A 19,239-nucleotide genomic window follows, 5' to 3' on the forward strand; every position below is an offset into this window, starting at 1 on the left:
AGAGAAAGGGAGACAGAATCTGAAGTAGACTCTAGGTTCTGAGCTGTCAGCACAGAGCCCAGCGCAGGACTTGAATTCATGGACCGTGAGATCATGACGTGAGCTGAAGTCAGACACGTAACTGACTGAGCCACCCAGGTGCTCCCTTAACAGACATTCTTTAATTTATTTTCTTCTCCTTTCCTCCAGTCTCAGAATCTCATGCACCTTTGTAGATTCTGGTCTTGATTCTATATCAGGACCTTGGTATTTCATTTTGCCCTGGTTTCTTAAGGTCTTAATTTTTGTCTTAACTTCTTCTTGCCTACATTCCTCCCACCTCAAAAAAAATTGTGTTTGTTACATAACAAAATTATTATTAATTTGGGGGGTATGATATGACATGGTGATTATGGGAAAGAAGGCTTTATCAACTGGAGATCTATATTAAAGTATTTTTTAAGTTTATTTGTTTATTTTGAGAGCAAGAGAGTATGAGCAGGGGAGGGGCAGAGAGAAAGTGAGAGAGAGAGAATCTCAAGCAGGCTCCATGCTGCCAACTCAGAACCCAAGTTGGGGGTTGAACTCACAAACCCATGAGATCATGACTTGAGCTGAACTCCAGAGTCAGATGTTTAACCAAATGAGCTACCTAGACACCTCTATTCTGAAGTATTAATTGATAAAATAAAATGATGTACATTAAGATACTCCAGAAAAAAGGTAGAAGGGAATTATACTATTCTCTTTTGCTCATGTTTTAAAATTACTGTAATAGAATGTTTTGTTTATTTATTTTTTTAAGTTTATTTATTTTGAGAGAGAGAAAGCGTGCATACGTGCGTGAGCTGGGGAGAGGTAGAAGGAGAGTGAGAGAGAATTCCAAGCAGTCTCCATGCTGTAAGCATGGACCCTGATGTGGGGCTCGATCTCACAAGTGTGAGATCATGACCTGAGCCAAAACTGAGTCAATCACTTAAAAGACTGAGCCACCCCCGTGCCTCTGGAACATTTTAATCCTCCTGTAGGACCTCGTAGGTGGCTCAGTCAGTTGAGCGTCTGATACTTGATTTCAGCTCAGGTCATGATCCTAGAGTTGTGGAATCGAGCCCCGTGTAGGGCTCCACACTCAGTGTGGAGCCTGTTAAGAGTCTTTCTCTCTCTCTCTCTCCCTATGCCCCTCTCCCCCACTCATTCTCTCTCTCTCAAATTAAAAAAATAGACATATCCTTCTGTAGAATACACAAATACTCCAAGGAAGAAAGACTCCATACAAATATGTTTGAAAGTCTGGATGAAGTAATGAACTTCATAACAACGTATAAATGGTCCAAATTGAATGGAGAATGAAATTTAAATAGATAAATTTTCCAGAATAGATCATGTCAATCCTGTTTAAACTGTCCCAAAGCATAGAAAAGGAAGAAAACTGCCCCAATTCTCATTTTTTCTTTTACTTCTTATGTTGGAAGATACCTTCATATTAAAAGTAAGAGGATGGAGAAATATATATCATGCTACTGGAAGTCAAAAGAAAGCTGGAGTAGNCTTTAGACTAGAGAGTAAATTTATTTGATTATATTCTGTTCTCAGAAGAGGCAAAGGCTACCTACTATATAACAACACAGTAGCTAAAGCCAACCATTGGTGTTTATGAACACTTCCCTTTAACCCTTCTCAATATGTATTATGTTTATTTAATCAGATTTTCAATGCATTAATTGATTAAACATTTACTGTGTCACTCTATGCTGTGAAGATAATACAAAGATAAATAAGGCAGTCACTGTTCATATGAAGTTTACAGTCTGGTGGATGACAGATGATTAATGTTCTGTATACTTTTTAAATGAATGCAGGGGCGCCTGGGTGGCTTAGTCGGTTAAGCATCCGACTTTCGCTTAGGTCATGATCTTGCGGTTCGTGGGTTTGAGCCCCGCGTCAGGCTCTGTGCTGACTGCCAGCTCAGAGCCTGGAGCCTGTTTCAGTCTGTGACTCCCTCTCTCTCTGACCCTCCCCTGCTCACGCTGTTTCTCTCTCTCCTAGAAATAAATAAAAATATTTTTAAAAAATTAAAAAAAAAAATAAATGCATATTCTGCTTTTGGGTGGAATTTTCTATAAACGTCAATTAGGTCAAGTTGGTTAATAGCGTTCAAATTTTCTAAATCCTTAATGATTTTCTATCCACTGTTCTCTCATTTATTAAGAAAGGAATATTGAAATCTCCAACTGTAATTGTGGATTTGTCTGCTTCCTCTTGCAATCCTATTAGGTTTTGCTCTGTATGTGTGGAAGCTGTGTTATTAAGTACGTAAATGTTTAAGACTGTTATGTCCTCTAGCAGAACTGACCCCATTATCATTATAAAATGACCCTCTTTATCTCTGACAGAATTCCTTGCTCCGAATTCTGCTTTGTCTGATTTGTTTCTGTGGTTTTTTTTTTTTGCTTTTTTTTTCTTACTTCGATATTCATGCTGCCACTCCAGCTTTATTTTGTTAGTGTTATCATAATATATCTCATTCCATCCTTTTAAACAAAAACTGTTGCTATGAAGAGAATCAATATGGGCTCCTGGTGGCTCAGCTGGTTCAGTGTCCGACTTTGGCTGAGGTCATGATCTCACAGATTGTGAGTTTGAGCCCGGCGTCGAACTCTGCTAACAGCTCGGAGCCTGGAGCCTGCTTCAGATTCTGTGTCTCCTTCTCTCTCTGGCCCTCCCTCACTTGTGCTCTGTCTCTCAAAAATAGATAAATGTAAACTAAAATTGAAAAGAATCTATATAATTCATGCAGAATAAACCTAATCATTTCTCACCTTGAATATGTCTTTTTTTTTGTTTGTTACATTCAGACATGCCAGCTTTTTATAAATGCAGCCGTTGACTCCCCTGCAATTGATTACCATATATCTCTAGCCCAGAGCGCTTTGCAGATCTGCCTGACACATCCTGAGCTACAGAATGAAATTTGCTGTCAGCTCATTAAACAGACAAGACGGAGACAGCCACAGAATCAACCAGGACCACTGCAGGTATATATTGATGCACACACATGCAATTTAAAATGATGTCTTCCTCGCTGTAAGAATGATACATGTTCAATATAGACATGTGGAAAATACAAAATGGACGAAAAAGAAAAGTAGCTATTAATAGTTTGATGTATATTCTTTCAGTTTATTTATATGTTCATATGCACACTTAGTTGTTCACATTACTAAAGTTGCAGCGTGCATACTACTTTTGTAAAACTGTGGAACGTAATCCTTTCCCTGATATCCTTCAGCATTCTTCAAAACCATTAATGGTGCGTTGATATCAATTACTACACATTTGGGTTTCTCCAATCATTTTGCTTATTACACATACCCCTACAGTAGACAACTTTGAACCTAACCCCTGTGTACAAGTCCACCGAATTTCTTTGAATCCATTTCTAGAATTTCCATGTTATCTCTAACAATGTTCAGCGTAATTCTTCTTTTAAATTCTTCCCAGGTAAAGAGTGGTATTTCACTGTTGATTTAGGGTATATTTCCTTAACTATTAGTGCAGCTGCATATATTTTCAGGTGGCTTTTGGTCACTGATGTTTACTCTTCCACGAATGCCTGTTGTAATCTTCGCTTATGGACCCCCTATTAACTGCAGGATAAAACAGAAATTTCTTACCCTAGCCAGTAGTACTCTCAGGACATCCAGGTTTAATGGGACCTGAAGCTTATACAGATTAAGCTTATACTATTACTAGTGTGTTTTTTTTTTTAATTTTACTTTCACACATTTTAAAAGAACATAGGATCATGTAAACACACTCCATAGGGCCTTTCCCCAGCCTCGGAGGCCTGTGCATGAGCCGGGTTGGAAGTTTAAACTTCATGTACATTGAGGGCCCTTCATAATCCAGCTCCTCTTTCTCCACTTCATTTTATGCATCCTGGATCCAGCATACACTGAAAAGATAAATGGACCCCATTCTTCAGACACTCTGTGCCTTTACATATCCTTCACCTTGAACCTGCCAGTTTTCCTATGACCTGGACCCCCCTTCTCTCTTCCCGCCCTGTAAACTTTACAGTCAGCTCAGGCAACATCTCTCCTGTGAATTCTTCCCTGACTCCCTCAGCAGTTAGTCATTCCCTCCATTGGTTATACTTAAAAAAATTATGACATGGTATTAACCATGTTATATTGTAAATTATTGTAAGATACAGAACGTCTATTCCTAGACTGTGGGTAACTCAAGAACAGGTACAGCACCTTTTTCCCCTTCCTTCTTTTTTATATAATATTTACAAAATGATTGAAGATACACTTAATCAAAAATAATAAAGGGGAAAAAAGAATACAAAACAGAAGAACAAAGTGAAATACAATCCTAGTATAAAAAGATAACATCTGCTAATATTTTTATACTTGCCCCATCTCTATATATATGCATGTATGTGTGAGTAGATTGGTTTTGGTTGGGGGTATATGAGTTTTTACTGTTTTCCAGTCTGTCTTTCCTCACAGCCATTACTATGTTTCGGTGAATGAGTAAATACATAAATGAACAAAAAAGGAACCATGACCCTAATCTTTGAGTATGATGTCAAAAAGGACTGCCGCATCTACATGACCTTTGGTACCTCAGTTGTGGACTCAATAGAGTATACGACTTAGATGGATTATGGAATGTGGAGGTTTTGTGTTTTTATGTATTATAAACGCTCTAAGCAGATAATGTCGATGTGGAAGAAAAAACAAACATTTGGGGACCAAGAAGGACCATCATCCTCCTTTCCTCATACCCTCTGTCAGTCACACTGGTTCTCACTTGGATCTCTGACTGCCAGGTGGTGTCTAACCTATGGTGCTTCTCTTTGCCCAGGGCTGGCAGCTCTTGGCTCTCTGTGTTGGGCTCTTCCTTCCCCATCATCCTTTCCTGTGGCTCCTCAGGCTCCACCTAAAGAGGAATGCAGATTCCAGGTGTGCAGAAAACTAGCCAGCTGAACCGTTTATGTGGTCTCTGAAAGTCTACAATAAGTCATAAGTATTTAGTAACTTGCCGGGTACCTTCGTGGGAAAGCCCGTGAAACAAATGTGGGTACAGGAAGCCCTTGGTTATCACTCATGTGAGGCTTGACAAATACTTCCTTTGTTATGTTAAATCTCCTACAGAAGATTGCAATAAGAGCTTGAAAAACTGACAAAGAATAATTTTTAACTGAAAAGTCTATGTACTTTTCAGGGATGAACGACTTAGCATTAGTGGGTGCTCATTCCATAGAAACAACTGTTTTGTTTCCTTCATTTTCCCTATGGCTACTTTTCTCTACATTGAATTTTTTTTTTTAATGTTTATTTATTTTTGAAAGACACAGAACTCAGGTGGGGGCGGTGGGCAGAGAGCGAGGGGGACAGCATCGGAAGCAGGCTCCAGGCTCTGAACGGTCAGCACAGAGCCCGATGTGGGGCCTGAGCTCATAAAGTGTGCGATCATGGCCTGATCTGAAATCAGACGCTTAACAGAGCCACCCAGGCGTCCCATCTCTACATTGAATTCTTTCATGTAGGGAAATTTCCCCGATGGCCTTCCTTCCTTTAATACTTGTGTGTATTTGAATTGCTTCAGAATTTTTACTCCTTTTGAAAAGACATTTAAAATCCAACTATCAGAATGGCTTTCTTACAGTGAGACCCAGGGCACCCAGCCAAGGGTCATCGGGATCATTTTGTGCAGTAGGTTCACATTAGGTTGCTTAAATAGACTCTGGGTCTAAAACAAACACAATGAGACAAAACAAACCGCAAATAGTGGGAATGTATTCCCCAATTCATATTATATTTTGGAGACTGTAATCAAAGTCATGTGACTTTATTTATTTGTTAGTTTGTTTTTTTAACTCTTTTTTATTATTTAATTTTGAGAGGCAGAGAGAGACAGAGCATGAGTGGGGGAGGGACAGAGAGGGGGGGGGGAAACACAGAATCTGAAGCAGGCTCCAGGCTCCAAGCTGTCAGCACAGAGCCCGACGCAGGGTTCAAACCCACTAAACCATGAGATCATGACCTGAGCTGAAGTCGGACGCTCAATCAACTGAGCCACCCAGGCGCCCTGAGTTTATTTGTTTTTAAGTAATCTCCACACCCAACATGGGGCTTAAACTAGTGACCCCAAGATCCAGAATCCCATGCTCTCCCAGCTGAGCCAGCCAGGTACCCCAATGCCATGTGATTTTAGTTGCAGTCACTGAAGAGACCCTGGACAAAGGGTGACATTTTAAAGATTTTTTTTTAAGTAATGGGTAGGCCAAGCTTAGGCCTCAAATTCACAACTCTGAGATCAAGAGTAGCACACGCTACCAACTGAACCAGCCAGGCGCCCCTAAAGGGTGATATTTTAAAGTCTGCCTAGAAGGCATTTCACAATACAAACACATTTGGAGGTATTATCAGTCTGCTTTTATAAAAAATTATATGTAACAAATGAGGGCAAATAAAATCTCTAGCATTTGTATTTATTTACACCAGTGGTTTCGTTTAATGCTTAAAATGTTTTAAGAAGTGCATGTTTTATAGGGTAAAGAAGGAAAATACATGTATTTGTTTGTTTGGAGATATTTTCTTACCTTGTTTAGCAGTCAAGCACTAACCTCTCTGTTCCTCAAAAGAGAACTCTACTCCATCATGTGTTTCCTAAGTTATCCTATACTATTTTTATACAATTATTTCCTTTGTATTTGTTAATATAATTAGTCTATTGACTGTATAATGACTGCTAACTTTAAATTCATTTTGTAGTGATAATAATACAGTAAAGAGGGAAAATGCTTCGTGGGGAAGTTGGATTCAGTCAGTTGCAAAAGTAAAGAAACGAGAATTTGAGAAAAGTTGTAACATTTAACATTATCACTCAAAAAGAAAAATCACAGTCAAAATTAGCAGAATACATTGTAACTTACACCAACCTAATGTATTAGGTTGTCTTAAATTTATTCCTAGGCTTTATCTTAACTTGTATATTATAGGACAGAATTTGGAAAATATGCCATTTACTGCCAGCGGTGTGTAGAAAGAACACAACAAAATGGAGACCGAGAAGCAAGACCCTCAAGAATGGAAATTCTTTCAACCCTTCTTCGAAACCCTTATCATCACTCTTTGCCCTTCAGCATCCCCGTGCACTTCATGAATGGGATATATCAGGTGGGCTATGCTCTCTGCCCTGATGAAAGCATGCTTGCCTGATCTTGAATCCTGCGTGTGTCCTCTGTGGAACAGGGAAGTGAGACTGTCTGCCTACCTTTGTCAACAGCTGGCAGTGACCATAAATGGGCAAATATATTACGTCTTCTTTCAGAACAGCTGAGTTTTGAAACAGTTATGCTAAGAAGGATTCGAACGAAAATCCACACAGAGCCAAATAAGGGAGGAGCTTTACGGCCCTTCTAATTCTCATGGAGAAAATCATAACTACTTTGGTTGACGCCTTTCCCTACCAGTGCACTTGCTGGATAAGAAAATAATTACTGACAGTGGGTGTGTACAAGTTTGGTCTTTTTAAAGTCTCCAAATCTCAGGAATTGTGTGGGAAAACTCCTCCCGGCTCTTATAGCTCTCAGGTACAGATGTTGACCTGAAGCAAACATGTTCCGAAGCTGGCAGTTAGTGTTTTAGCCAGAGCTTTTTTATCATGGAATTCACTGCATATAAAAGAGACAAACATTATTTATTTTTCTCTATTTATTCATTTTTAATTAAAGTGCAGTTGACACACAGTGTTAATTCTGTCAGGGGTACAACAGGGCGATTTGACATTTATATACATCCCTAAATGATAACAAAGATAAGTCTTGTTACTATCTGTCACCATACAAAGTTATTACAAGAATATTGACCAAATTTCTTGTGCTCTGCTTACATCCCTGTGACTGTTTTAGTGCATTTTTTTATATTTTTTTCCATTTGCCTAAAAATTTCATATTGTGCTGTAGTTCTTCGTTTGCTTTTAATAGGTAGGCATGATACCTCTGCAAGATGTTTATAGCTGTCAAATGATCTTTGTATTTTGAATTCATGTCTGTTGGCTGAAGCCAGGATTTCTAAATTCTTACAGCAAGCTAGCAATTAAGATGACATTAATTTTCTCCAGCAGAGCTTTGGTGTGGAGGGAGTTTAAGCACCTAGATAAATATACGTTATCATTAATCATGCATCAAATATAGCCTGTTTCTCCCTTAACTCCTCTTTGAAATTTAAGTTTGAAAAGTACATAGTTGCTTTTATTAAGAGAACAATGTTGTTATTCCTGCTTAGGTAGTTGGCTTTGATGCATCCACCACAGTGGAAGAGTTTTTGAATACTTTGAACCAGGACACAGGAATGAGAAAGCCAACACAGTCTGGCTTTGCGTTATTCACAGATGATCCTTCTGGCAGGGATGTGGAGCATTGTCTTCAAGGAAACATTAAGGTAAAGCCAACTCCTTTTAAGAAGGCAGACCCCGCAAACGGCAAAGAGGCTACTTTTTGCTATTGCAAAAAGCTTAGTTCAACAGATTTTTAAAAATTCTAGTAATCTAATCTTCCCAATTAAAAAAAAAAGGTTTCAGCACTTTGTTGAAGTCATAGAATTCTTGATACACAATCTGCACACGCACGTATATTCCATGTTAAGACAGAAGAAAGATTAACAATAGCAACAATTTCCTGACCAATAAGGTAATAAGAGTGGATGTATGGAAGCTCTAATAAAATAGCTTTTTATTGTATTCATTCACAAAGTAGTTTTTTATTTATGCTGTCAGAGGAGCTGGGCTGGACCCTGTGGGGAGTCCAAAGAAGGACCAGAATCAGTCGCTGTCCACAGTGAACTTATAATTTGCTTGGGGAAGAACAACCTTATACACTAATAACCTTAAACTTGAATTGAAAATGATACACATTTTAAGAGCGCTGTGAATGTTCCACAGACGGAGAGATTACGGTCAGCACTAGAAAATAAGGAAGAGCTGAACTGGACTTTGAAGGATGTGTAGAAAACGGACCTACAGATATAAAGAAGGAATTCCAGACATAAGGAAAATCATGAACAAAGATAGAATATTGGAAGACTTTTAAAAAATCTTTTCTAGGTCATAGTAAAATGACACTACTAAAGTTTCCATCTAGCAAAGACAACAGTTAGAAGTAGAGAACATGGAACTGTAAGGAACCTGATAGGAATTAGCCCCACTTATTTTGCAAACGAGGAAGCTGAATCCCAAGCGGAGAAAATGATTTACCCCAGATCACACAGCTAGAACTGGGTCTGGCCCCTTTCCCTACTTGACAGGGTCCTCGATTGCTCTTGGGAATAAGTGCCTTGTTACGGGGTGAAGGTGTTCCTGTGATTTGAAGATGAAAGAATTGGAGCAGAATAGGAGAAGAAATAGACCATAAGTAATAGCTTCCCAGAAGTTTTGAGGATATGAAGTTCTTTCATCAAACTATCAAAGCCCAGCTTCACTTGCAGATCAACCTGTTGGGGCTTGAAGGGGTTCCACAGAATACTATTGAAGTTCATACTTATGAAGGTCACACTTCTATGAAGTTCATTAGGAATCTTGGTTAGTAGGTGTGCTACCTGCCTCCCACCCCTGCCTGCCTGCATATGTGGCTACATATTGAGAGATCTAGATAAGTGAATGTCATTTTCTCTTCAGCTCCAGCTACATCCTATTTAGTTCAGCAAATTCAAATGTAAATTTTGAGACACACATTTCTAGAGCACTGCTGTTAATAATTAGTCAAGAAGATAAGCTAGTAGTTTTGGTTGACTTGAGCTGAGTAAACAGTGGGGGGTTTGCTGAATAACTGCCTATCACATAGTTTTGAAGACTTATTTATAATTCTCTAAGTGACCTGTTAAATAACAAGCAAATATTTATTTGGTTCCTGAAGAATTTTTATTCTTTCCCAATCAAAGAATCTAAAGACTATATTTCAAGTTTCTTTGAGATAACTTCAGTAATTCCAGTCCTTATAAACTCAGAAGGTGGAAAAGTTGCTTCTTCAGTGATTAAGTTATGAAATAATTCCTGGAATCTTCTTGTTTCTCATGCAGTCTTTCATTAAGATTCCTTTTTGAGTAAGATATTCATTGCTACAGTTCAGAGTTAATGGGTGTCCAAAAGGGTAAGTGGACCAAAGAGCAAGCTATAATTAAATCCAAAACCGAGGGTACCCAGAAGCTTAAAACAAAAGGTTTCGGTCCATTTGGTTTGATGATAGTCACTGGAAAATTTTCAGCCTGCAGACATGCTTGTCTTCCAAAAATGCTGATTTGAAAACGGCTACAAATCTCCATTTTCCTCTTCCCTTCTAGATTTGTGACATTATTTCTAAGTGGGAACAGGCTTCCAAAGAACAGCAGCCTGGGAAATGGGAAGGTACGAGAACTGTTCGTCTAACTTATAAAAACAGGTGTGTAATGCCATATTCAAACACCAAAGTACGGGTGTACCGTTATGCTCTCATCATGCGCTATGGTTTTCTGTTGAGTAGCCTTGCAAGTTACAATATTTATGTGTGTGTTTGTTTTTCTGTAAAAGGAGACTCTACTTTTTTTTTTAATAGTTTATTTATTTTTGAGACAGAGAGAGACAGAGCATGAGTAGGGGAGGGGCACAGAGAGAGGGAGACACAGAACTGAAGCAGGTTTCAGGCTCTGAGCTGTCAGCACAGAGTCTGACGCGGGGCTCGAACCCATGAACCCTGAGATCATGACCTGAGCCGAAGTTGGACAGTTAACTGACTGAGCCACCCAGGCGCCCCACTCTGAGAAGAAACTATCACATAAAATTTTGTTTCTAGCTCTAGTCTCTTCATGTCATGAAGGGCTATATTTTATAAAAATATGCATTTGGACAAAGATTAGAAAAAAAAACTCTGAGAAAGAATAGCTTCTCTCTTAGGGTGGTTGGTACAGGGTGATTTTTTTTCACTTCCAAAAATTTCTTTAACCATATATTTTCTCATAAAGACTAAATAGTCAAATACCCTACTGAAGATCTGTAGTGAGAAGAAATACTTCTGGGGCACCTGGCTGTCTCAGTCAGAAGAGCGTGCGACTCTTGATCTCGAGGTCATGAGTTCAAGTCTCATGTTGGGTATAGCGATTATTTAAATACATAAAACTTTAAAAACTTTTTAAAGAAGAAATATTTCTGTTTACTCAAGTCTTTTAAGAAGTCACATATTCATATGCATTTATGCTCATTCTTTCAGATTCTTTTTCTCTCCGTAATTACTGAGCTTCACCTATAAACCAGGCACTCGGCTAGATGCTCTGGGTAAAATGGTACCCTGATCTTGTGAATTTACAGTCTTGTTAATCACACAGTAACTCTCAGGAATACATAATTACCCATTAAGTTCTCTGAAAGAAATGAATGTGGTCCTGTAAGCACATAGGAAGAAGTCTGACCTAGACTGGAGGCATCGGGAGGCATCTTTGAGGAAATGACACTTGTGCCAGGGTCACGAGGGGGCTGGAAGCGGCAGCGAGGAAATGAGTAGAAAAGGATGTTCCAAAGCCTGTAGAGGGAACGCTGCTCAGAGCGTTTCAGGAATTGGGAAAAAACCAGTGAGCCTGGAGCACGTATCTTCCTGACAGATACAATTTTTTTCTAAGTTTATTTATTTATTTTGAGAGCGAGAGCTAGCAGGGGAGGGGCAGAGAGAGAGGGAGAGAGAGAAAATCCCAAGCAGACTCTGCACCGTCAGCACAGAGCCCCATGTGGGGCTCAAACTCACCAACCGTGAGATCGTGACCTGAGCTGAGATCAAGAGTTGGACGCGTAACTGGGGCGCCTGGGTGGCTTAGTCGGTTAAGCGTCCGACTTTCACTTAGGTCATGATCTCGGGGTTCGTGGGTTCGAGCCCCGCGTCAGGCTCTGTGCTGACTGCCAGCTCAGAGCCTGGAGCCTGTTTCAGTCTGTGACTCCCTCTCTCTCTGACCCCCCCCCACCCCGCTCACGCTGTCTCTCTCTCTCTCTCTCCTAGAAACAAATAAAACATTTAAAAAAAAAAAAAAGAGTTGGACGCGTAACCGACTGAGCCACCCAGGCGCCCCCAACAGATACAATTTTAATGTACTTTGGCACATGATCAGAAACTAGATTTTCTTTCCTTTTTTTTTTTTTTTTTTAAATATCTTCTTTTCTTCCATGTACGAGCAGAAGGTAGTACTTAGTAAACAGTGGTCACTGACCAGGTAACATTAGCTGTACAAAAAAAATGAAAAGGTATTGCGATGATTTTATTTGGATCTTACACTCCATGAAATAAGGAATCTAAAATACTAGAATGAAAGAATTACTGGTGGCATTGCTCGTGTAGTCGTTACTTCTCCCAGAGATTTTTGAAAGATGGTCATGGGCCTAAAACTGGAATGTAAGAAGTAAAGACGCTGTATACGTAAAGAACGTGATAGCCTTTGATCCAATTTGGAATTTCTTTTTCTAATGATCTGTCCCACAGAAATAGCCATATGCATGAATGAGAGTATGCCAGTTGTACCTCAGTATCTCCCTAGCCATGTATTTTATAACAGTGAAAAATAAGTGTTGGAAGGGACTTACATGTCTCTTATTAGGGGAACGGTTAAATAAAGGTGGCACATTCCTGTTGAGGACTCCTTTCCTACAGTCAGCCACAAAAGGCCCCCCCACTATTTGAATGGATTCCTTTGATCTGAATAAATGGTAGTTATGAGCCATTGGAGCGTCTCTGTTCAGGGGCTCATGACCTATGGTAATTTGCACAAGTTCTGAGATACAAGGTGACTGTTAAGCTTTGATATCTAAGGTTTTAAAATCCTACTTCTTGGAGATAAGCAGGATTACTTAGCTAATGGAAACTAATAGGCTTTACTCCTGGAGGCGCCCATTTCTACTGACGGTAGCCTTTATCTGTGGTCCTTTGGTGCCTGGCAAGAATAGCAGGCTGGAAGACTCGGACCTTCCCGATGATTTTGTTTGAGTCCTGTGATTTGCTGGAGCAAGTTGTTCTCAAAGAGATGGCCCTGGACTTGCAACTTCAGGATCCCATGGGAACATGTTAGAAATGCAAATTATTGGGGCTCCTGGGTGCCTCAGTTGGTGAAGTGTCTGACTCTTGATTCTGGCTCAGGTCATGATCTCACAGTTCGTGGGTGTGAGACCCACGTCAGGCTCCCCGCTGATGGTGTGGAGCCTGCTGATGATTTTCTCTCTCTCTCTTTCCCCCTCTCTGCTCCCCTCCGCATCAAAATAAATAAATAAACTTAAAAAAGAAAAGAAATGCAAATTATTAAACACCACTATAGACCTACTGAGTCAAGCAGAATCTGTGGACATACGGAGTCTGATTTAGCGTTTCTCCAGGCGATTCTTACGCATGCCCACTTTCGAGAAGCCCCCGGAGGTCCCCATTGCTGCTCTGTCTCTTAATCTTACCTTTTGTTGAAGAGAGCCAGTTCCTGGACCTGACCTGCCACGTATCTTCATGGAGAGAGGTTCAGGAATTCTCATCCGGTTTTATTGGAACTTAATGGGATCATATCCGTGTCTAAGACTATTCCTAATAATGTATGCCTTATGAATGCTTAACACATACGAATTCTGTCTGTGATAGCTACGGTTGGAACCCAAATTACATTTGGATGCAATGCAAAAAGCTAGTCCGAAACAGAGATAAGAATAATAATCCAAGGCTAGCAAATGGCACTAAGAAGGACAAAGAGAGCTGTGAATCATACATAATAAAGATTGCCTTGTCAAGAAAAAAAAAAGTCCCGTGACAATATCTTTGACATCAGAAAAAAAGGCAATTCAACCAAAAGGTTTAATTTTTAACAGAAGTCTGAAGTGGCTGGTTAGCCACAGCTATGAGAAAGTACCGCGTTTCTGAATGTGGTTGCGCTTTGCATATGTGTATAAATAGCTTAGACAATGAGCCCTAATTTCCAGTGACACAGTTGGAAGGGGGACTGGCTGTGACCTATCATGCACCCAAGGACTCACTTCTTCATCTGTCAAGCAGTGCTGTAACAAGCGAAACTAGACACTCGCTCTCGATCATGGAATTTGTATTTATATTGAGCAAGTTGTGGAATTTTAATTATTTACATTCAGAAGTTAAAGATCTAATTAATAGCGTTTGAACTTATTCTCACAGACAACCCTTTGGAAACTAACGTTTGAATTCTATTTGTGCTTACACTGCTTATTTAACTTGCTTTCTTATTGTGTATTTGAAACTGCATAAGTCAGGACATGTTTTTAACAAACTGAAACTGCGGCAAGGGTCCTTCCCTAAAGACAGCAACTCTTCCTACCCCACTTTATGAAATAAAAGATTATTTTCAGAGGCGTTTGGGTGGCTCCGTCGGTTAAGCGTCTGACTCTTGATTTCTGCTGAGGTCATGATCTCACGGTTCATGGGATGGAGCCGCATGTCAGGCTCTGCACTGACAGCATGGAGCCTGCTTGGGCTTCTCTCCCTCCCTCCCTCTCTGCCCCTCCCCTGCTCACCCTAGCGCACTCTCTCTCCCAAAATAAATAAGTAAAGAAACAATTTTTAAGAAGATTATTTTCAATACTGCTTTTTATTTTTTTATTTTTTATTTTTTTTAAATATTTTATTTATTTCTAGGAGAGAAAGAGAGAGAGAGAGAGAGAGACAGCGTGAGCAGGGGAGGGTCAGAGAGAGAGGGAGACACAGACTCTGAAACAGGCTCCAGGCGCTGAGCTGGCAGTCAGCACAGAGCCCGACGTGGGGCCCGAACCCACGAACCGCGAGATCATGACCTAAGCGAGAGTCGGACGCTTAACCGACTAAGCCACCCAGGTGCCCCTCATTACTGCTTTTTAATTCTTACTTTCTGGAGCATAGGCAAATATTCTCGTCTCTGCAGCCTTTAGCACCTGTACCCATTGCCTATTAAGCCAAGAGACATCTTGACAGACCATCTAATTTATCCTATTTCTTCCAGCCGTGTTCACGCTGAAACATTTCCAGAGTGGCTTTTTTGGGGGGACAGAGACAGAATAGGTCTTTGAAAACTGTCCCTGGTGCCAGAGACATCGTGTCCCGTGTCCGGTCCTCTCCCACTTCCCGTTGCAAACTGTAAAGGCTGTTGTACTGAAAGCAAAAGCAAAAGCAAAAGCAAAACAAAACAAGGGTGCTTGGGTGGCTCAGTCGGTTTAGTGTCCAATTTCGGTTCAGGTCATGATCTTGCAGTTCATGAGTTCAAACCCCGCATCGAGCTCTGTGCTGACAGCTCGGAGCCTGGAGCCTGCTTCAGACTCTGTGTCTCCCTCTCTCTCTGCCCCCCCCTCCTCCCCCTCTGTCTCTCTCGCTCTCTCTCAAAAATAAAGATGATAAAAGTTTTTTGAAACAAAACAAAACAATTCCAGAATGCAGAGATTCTTGTGATTCTAAAGATCTCTAGAGAAGAACCCTAATAATAATCATAGTGATAGTAATAAGAATAACCAACATTTAGTGACCACTTACCACACACCAGGCCTGGTGCTGAGCTCCTTGTTTCCATCTCTCATGGAATCCTCAGGACACCGCTGAGACGGTATCACTATTATCTCCATCTCACAGGTGAGGACACTGCCCCGACCACAGAAGGGGATTTTTCCGGCTTTTCTGGCAAATAATTCCCATGTTTGGCAATTCTCACTGCCACTCATTTGCCCATTCGTGCAGTAAACGTCTCTTCAGTGGGTGCCAGTGCCAGGCCTTGTGGGAGCCCTGGGGGTCCAAAGGCGAATAGAATCCCCCTACCCTTTAGAAGCTTACACTTTGTGGGGCGCCTGAGTGGCTTAGTCGGTTAAACGTCCGACTTCGGCTCAGGTCATGATCTCATGGTTCGTGGGTTCGAGCCCCACGTTGGGCTCTGTGCTGACAGCTAGCTCAGAGCCTGGAGGCTGCTTCAGATTCTGTATCTCTCTCTCTCTCTCTCTCTCTCTCTCTCTCCCTCTCTCTCTCCCCCTCTCTCTCTCTCTCAGAAAGAAATAAAAATTTAAAAAAAAAAAGAAGCTTACAGTTTGTAGGGAGAGACAGACATGAAATCTTAGCGGTGTAATTAATGCTGTAACAGAAACAGAAGAGCAGAGTAGTGGAGAACAGGGCCTCTGGAGAGAATCTGCCTGGGCTGGAATCCCGGCTCTCCCATTTACTGTGTGGCCTTGAGTAAGTCACTTACCATCTCTGTGCCTCAGAGGCCCTCTATGCGAAATGGAAAGAGTACCTACCTCTAGGGCTGTGTGCAGGACTGTATGTTGGCACATGTATGGCACTCGGACTAGCCACACAGTAAATGCCCATCAATATTGGCTCTTACCATGAATATAACGTGTGTATACAAGCGGAATATAACATGCATTTGTACAAGACATTGTGGGACCGTAGAGGCAGCCTTTGCAGATTGGTGCTTTCTGAGCAGATGACTTGAGATGGTAGCCATAGAGGCAGCAGGCAAAGGGCGGAGTGGGAGGTCAAGACTGCAGTTCAGTAGTGTTATCAGGAGACCATGATGGACGGAGGAGTGAAGGGAAGGTAAATGGAAGGGGAAGGCAGGCTGCTCCTTCACTAAGTTAACAAGAGGAGGAGACAGATGACGGTAGGACATAAATGCTCGTAGGAGTGAAATACGGAGCCAGCTGGAGGCCAACAAAGGGGTTCCGAGCAGCGCTGAGAGCGCTACCACGTTCAGAAGCAGGACCCAGGTGGAGGAGCTGGTCCTGAACATTTCCATCCCACAGCAGTCCACTTCCGGTATCAAGCGAGGAGGTGGACATTTGCCACTCCCCTGCTGTCTGACCCAGCCCTGCCTGCAGGATGGAAGCCCACTTCCTCTGCTGCAGGCCTCTTTAGGATCAGCGAGTGCCTAGAAGCTGGTCGTTCTGGGGACTGTCACAGAACCCACATTCCCCTGGCACCTCGTCTGTCCAAGACCGCGGATTTGAGTTTCTGACTCTTGATCATTTTTGTGACTTTGGTTCCTCTCCGCATTCTCTCCAAGTCCCTGTACGGTTGCTGGAGCGCAAACTGTTTCTTTAGAGGCTCGAGTCAATGATTGTACACGTTGTCTTCCTATATATGTGCCCGGGATTGCTTTTCCCTTTTTGCTCATAGTGCTTCATTTCCCCTTCCAGGATCCGTCTTTTGGGCATGCCAGGAAGAATAAAAAATGCACTTTAGGTCTTCTTGCCTGCACCTGTTTGCACATCTGGTCCTTTTTTCCCTCTACCTATAGTATCAATTCAAGCTTTTATTAAGAACCTTAGTTAAACCCGAGTTAAGACATACTTCTTGACTTCAGGTGGAGGAAATAAGCTATGCCAAAAAGAGAGGGCTTTCTTCTTAAACTTGATTCCCTTTTGTTTTATATCACTTTGCTGATAGCATTTTTTTCTCTCTCTCTCTTTCTTTAAGTTTACTTATTTATTTTGAGAGAGAGAGAGAGAGCACAAGCAGGGAAGGGGCCGAGAGAAGGAGAGATAGAATTCCAAACAGGCTCCACACCATCAGTGCAGAACCCAATGTGGGGCTCGAACTGATGAACTGTGAGATCATGACCTGAGCCATGATCAAGAGTCGGATACTTAACTGACTGTGCCACCCGGACGCCCTGGTAGCATTTTGAATTTAGAATCTGTTTCGATTGCCCAGCCATAGTCTTCTGTGAGTTAAGTTTCTCATCATATAGTCCCAGATGAGTAGGGCTTAGGATTTGTTTTTTTCCGGACACCACTCTGAATGACTGCATGGGCCTGTGATTCCTAAGTGTGGTGGGTGGGAAGAATTATCAAAATCATAGGAAGGAAGAGCTTTTCAGAGTACACCCACCCTGCTTCCCCTGAGATTCCCTGCCATCTCTCAGTGCCTGCCAACAGAGATCATTAGTGCGAAAGATACTGTAACTGATGCCAGTGTGTCCTTTCCTTCAAGGGTATTGGGAAGAAAGGGCTGAAAATCCACTTAGAGCTAATTGGGCACATGCCTAACACGTTGTGGACCTAAATCTCTCTTTCCCTGTCACTCTGATGTCCTGCTGACGTTCAAGTACAACAGCGTATTGCTCACCCACCCCACTGTTGTTACATCTACAGCATTTATAGCACCCTGTGCCGGGTCTGCAGCCTGAAGTCAGAGCCCCCCGAGGTCTCCTGAATAGTGAATAATGAATAATGAATAGTGAATTTAACCATAATGAATAAATAAAGAAGGTCACCGAATTGCTGAAGTCCTCCTAGGCAAACAGAAGACAGCCCCTATTTCAACAAGTAATAATAGCAACATGTAAACTATGTTTGAGTTCCTAAAGATGCTTACCTGGATGACGAAAAAAAAAGTTAAGACATTAAAATGTACAAATAATATACTTTGGATCCCCCCCAGAGAAAACTGTCACCCCCAACTTGATGTTGATATTTTTTATTTTTTTAATGTTTATTTTTCAGAGAGAGAAAGAGTGGGGGGAGGGGCAGAGGGAGAGGGAGACACAGAATCCAAAGCAGACTCCAGGCTCCAAGTTGTCAGCACAGGGCCCAATATGGGACTCAAACCCACGAACCACAGGATCGTGACCTGAGCCGAAGTCAGATGCTTAACCGACTGAGCCACCCAGTCAAAGGCACCCCTGATGTTGATTTTGAATTCAAATCTTCATTTTTCTATTCCCTGATATTTCCAAGGTATTTAGGAAAGATTATGAGTGTTTTGAAAATGGCTTTTATACAGCCCATTGAAATGAAGGGTTACCTCAGCATTCCTTACAAGAGAGGGTATATTTAATTTCACTCAGTGCCTTAGTTCCTTCCTTAGTAAAGGATTGGGTATTTTAGGGTATAAAAAATAGCACAGAAGCATTCCTCAATCTCAAAGCAGCTTTTCCTCTGTTTGCTGAAGGTGTTAATATGAAACAGAAAGAGAGAGGATTGAGAATCATGCTCTAAGTTTGTATCACTTAGAAAACTACCTGAGAATAACCCTGTATCAGTCCTCTGGATTTGTCTTTCCTTTCTTCCTTTTAAGAATAGCCTGTAACGAAAGATTTCCTCTTTTTTTAAGACTGTATTTCTCAATGCAAGCTGGTGGAGAGACTGATAGAGAAAAGTTGCTGTTAATGTATCAGACAAATGATCAAATAATAAATGGACTTTTTCCTCTGAACAAGGACCTGGCATTAGAAATGGCAGCTCTGTTAGCTCAGGTAACTTCCGTGTTATGTACAG

At 41.2% G+C, this 19,239-nt stretch overlaps 1 protein-coding gene across 1 annotated transcript in view; it reads left to right on the top strand.

The window, feature by feature from the left end:
* PLEKHH2 (pleckstrin homology, MyTH4 and FERM domain containing H2) overlaps window positions 1–19,239 on the top strand; it is a 120,413-nt gene that overhangs the window by 79,138 nt on the left and 22,036 nt on the right. The window contains exons 19-24 of the mRNA XM_077749313.1: window positions 2,835–3,014; window positions 4,855–4,952; window positions 6,995–7,172; window positions 8,283–8,438; window positions 10,332–10,429; window positions 19,076–19,217. Coding sequence (XP_077605439.1) covers window positions 2,835–3,014; window positions 4,855–4,952; window positions 6,995–7,172; window positions 8,283–8,438; window positions 10,332–10,429; window positions 19,076–19,217 — 852 coding nt within the window. The remainder of the gene's footprint in view (window positions 1–2,834; window positions 3,015–4,854; window positions 4,953–6,994; window positions 7,173–8,282; window positions 8,439–10,331; window positions 10,430–19,075; window positions 19,218–19,239) is intronic.

This window comes from Crocuta crocuta, unplaced genomic scaffold (assembly GCF_008692635.1).
Source record: "Crocuta crocuta isolate KB4526 unplaced genomic scaffold, BGI_CrCroc_1.0 scaffold118, whole genome shotgun sequence".
Taxonomy (NCBI): Eukaryota; Metazoa; Chordata; class Mammalia; order Carnivora; family Hyaenidae; genus Crocuta; species Crocuta crocuta.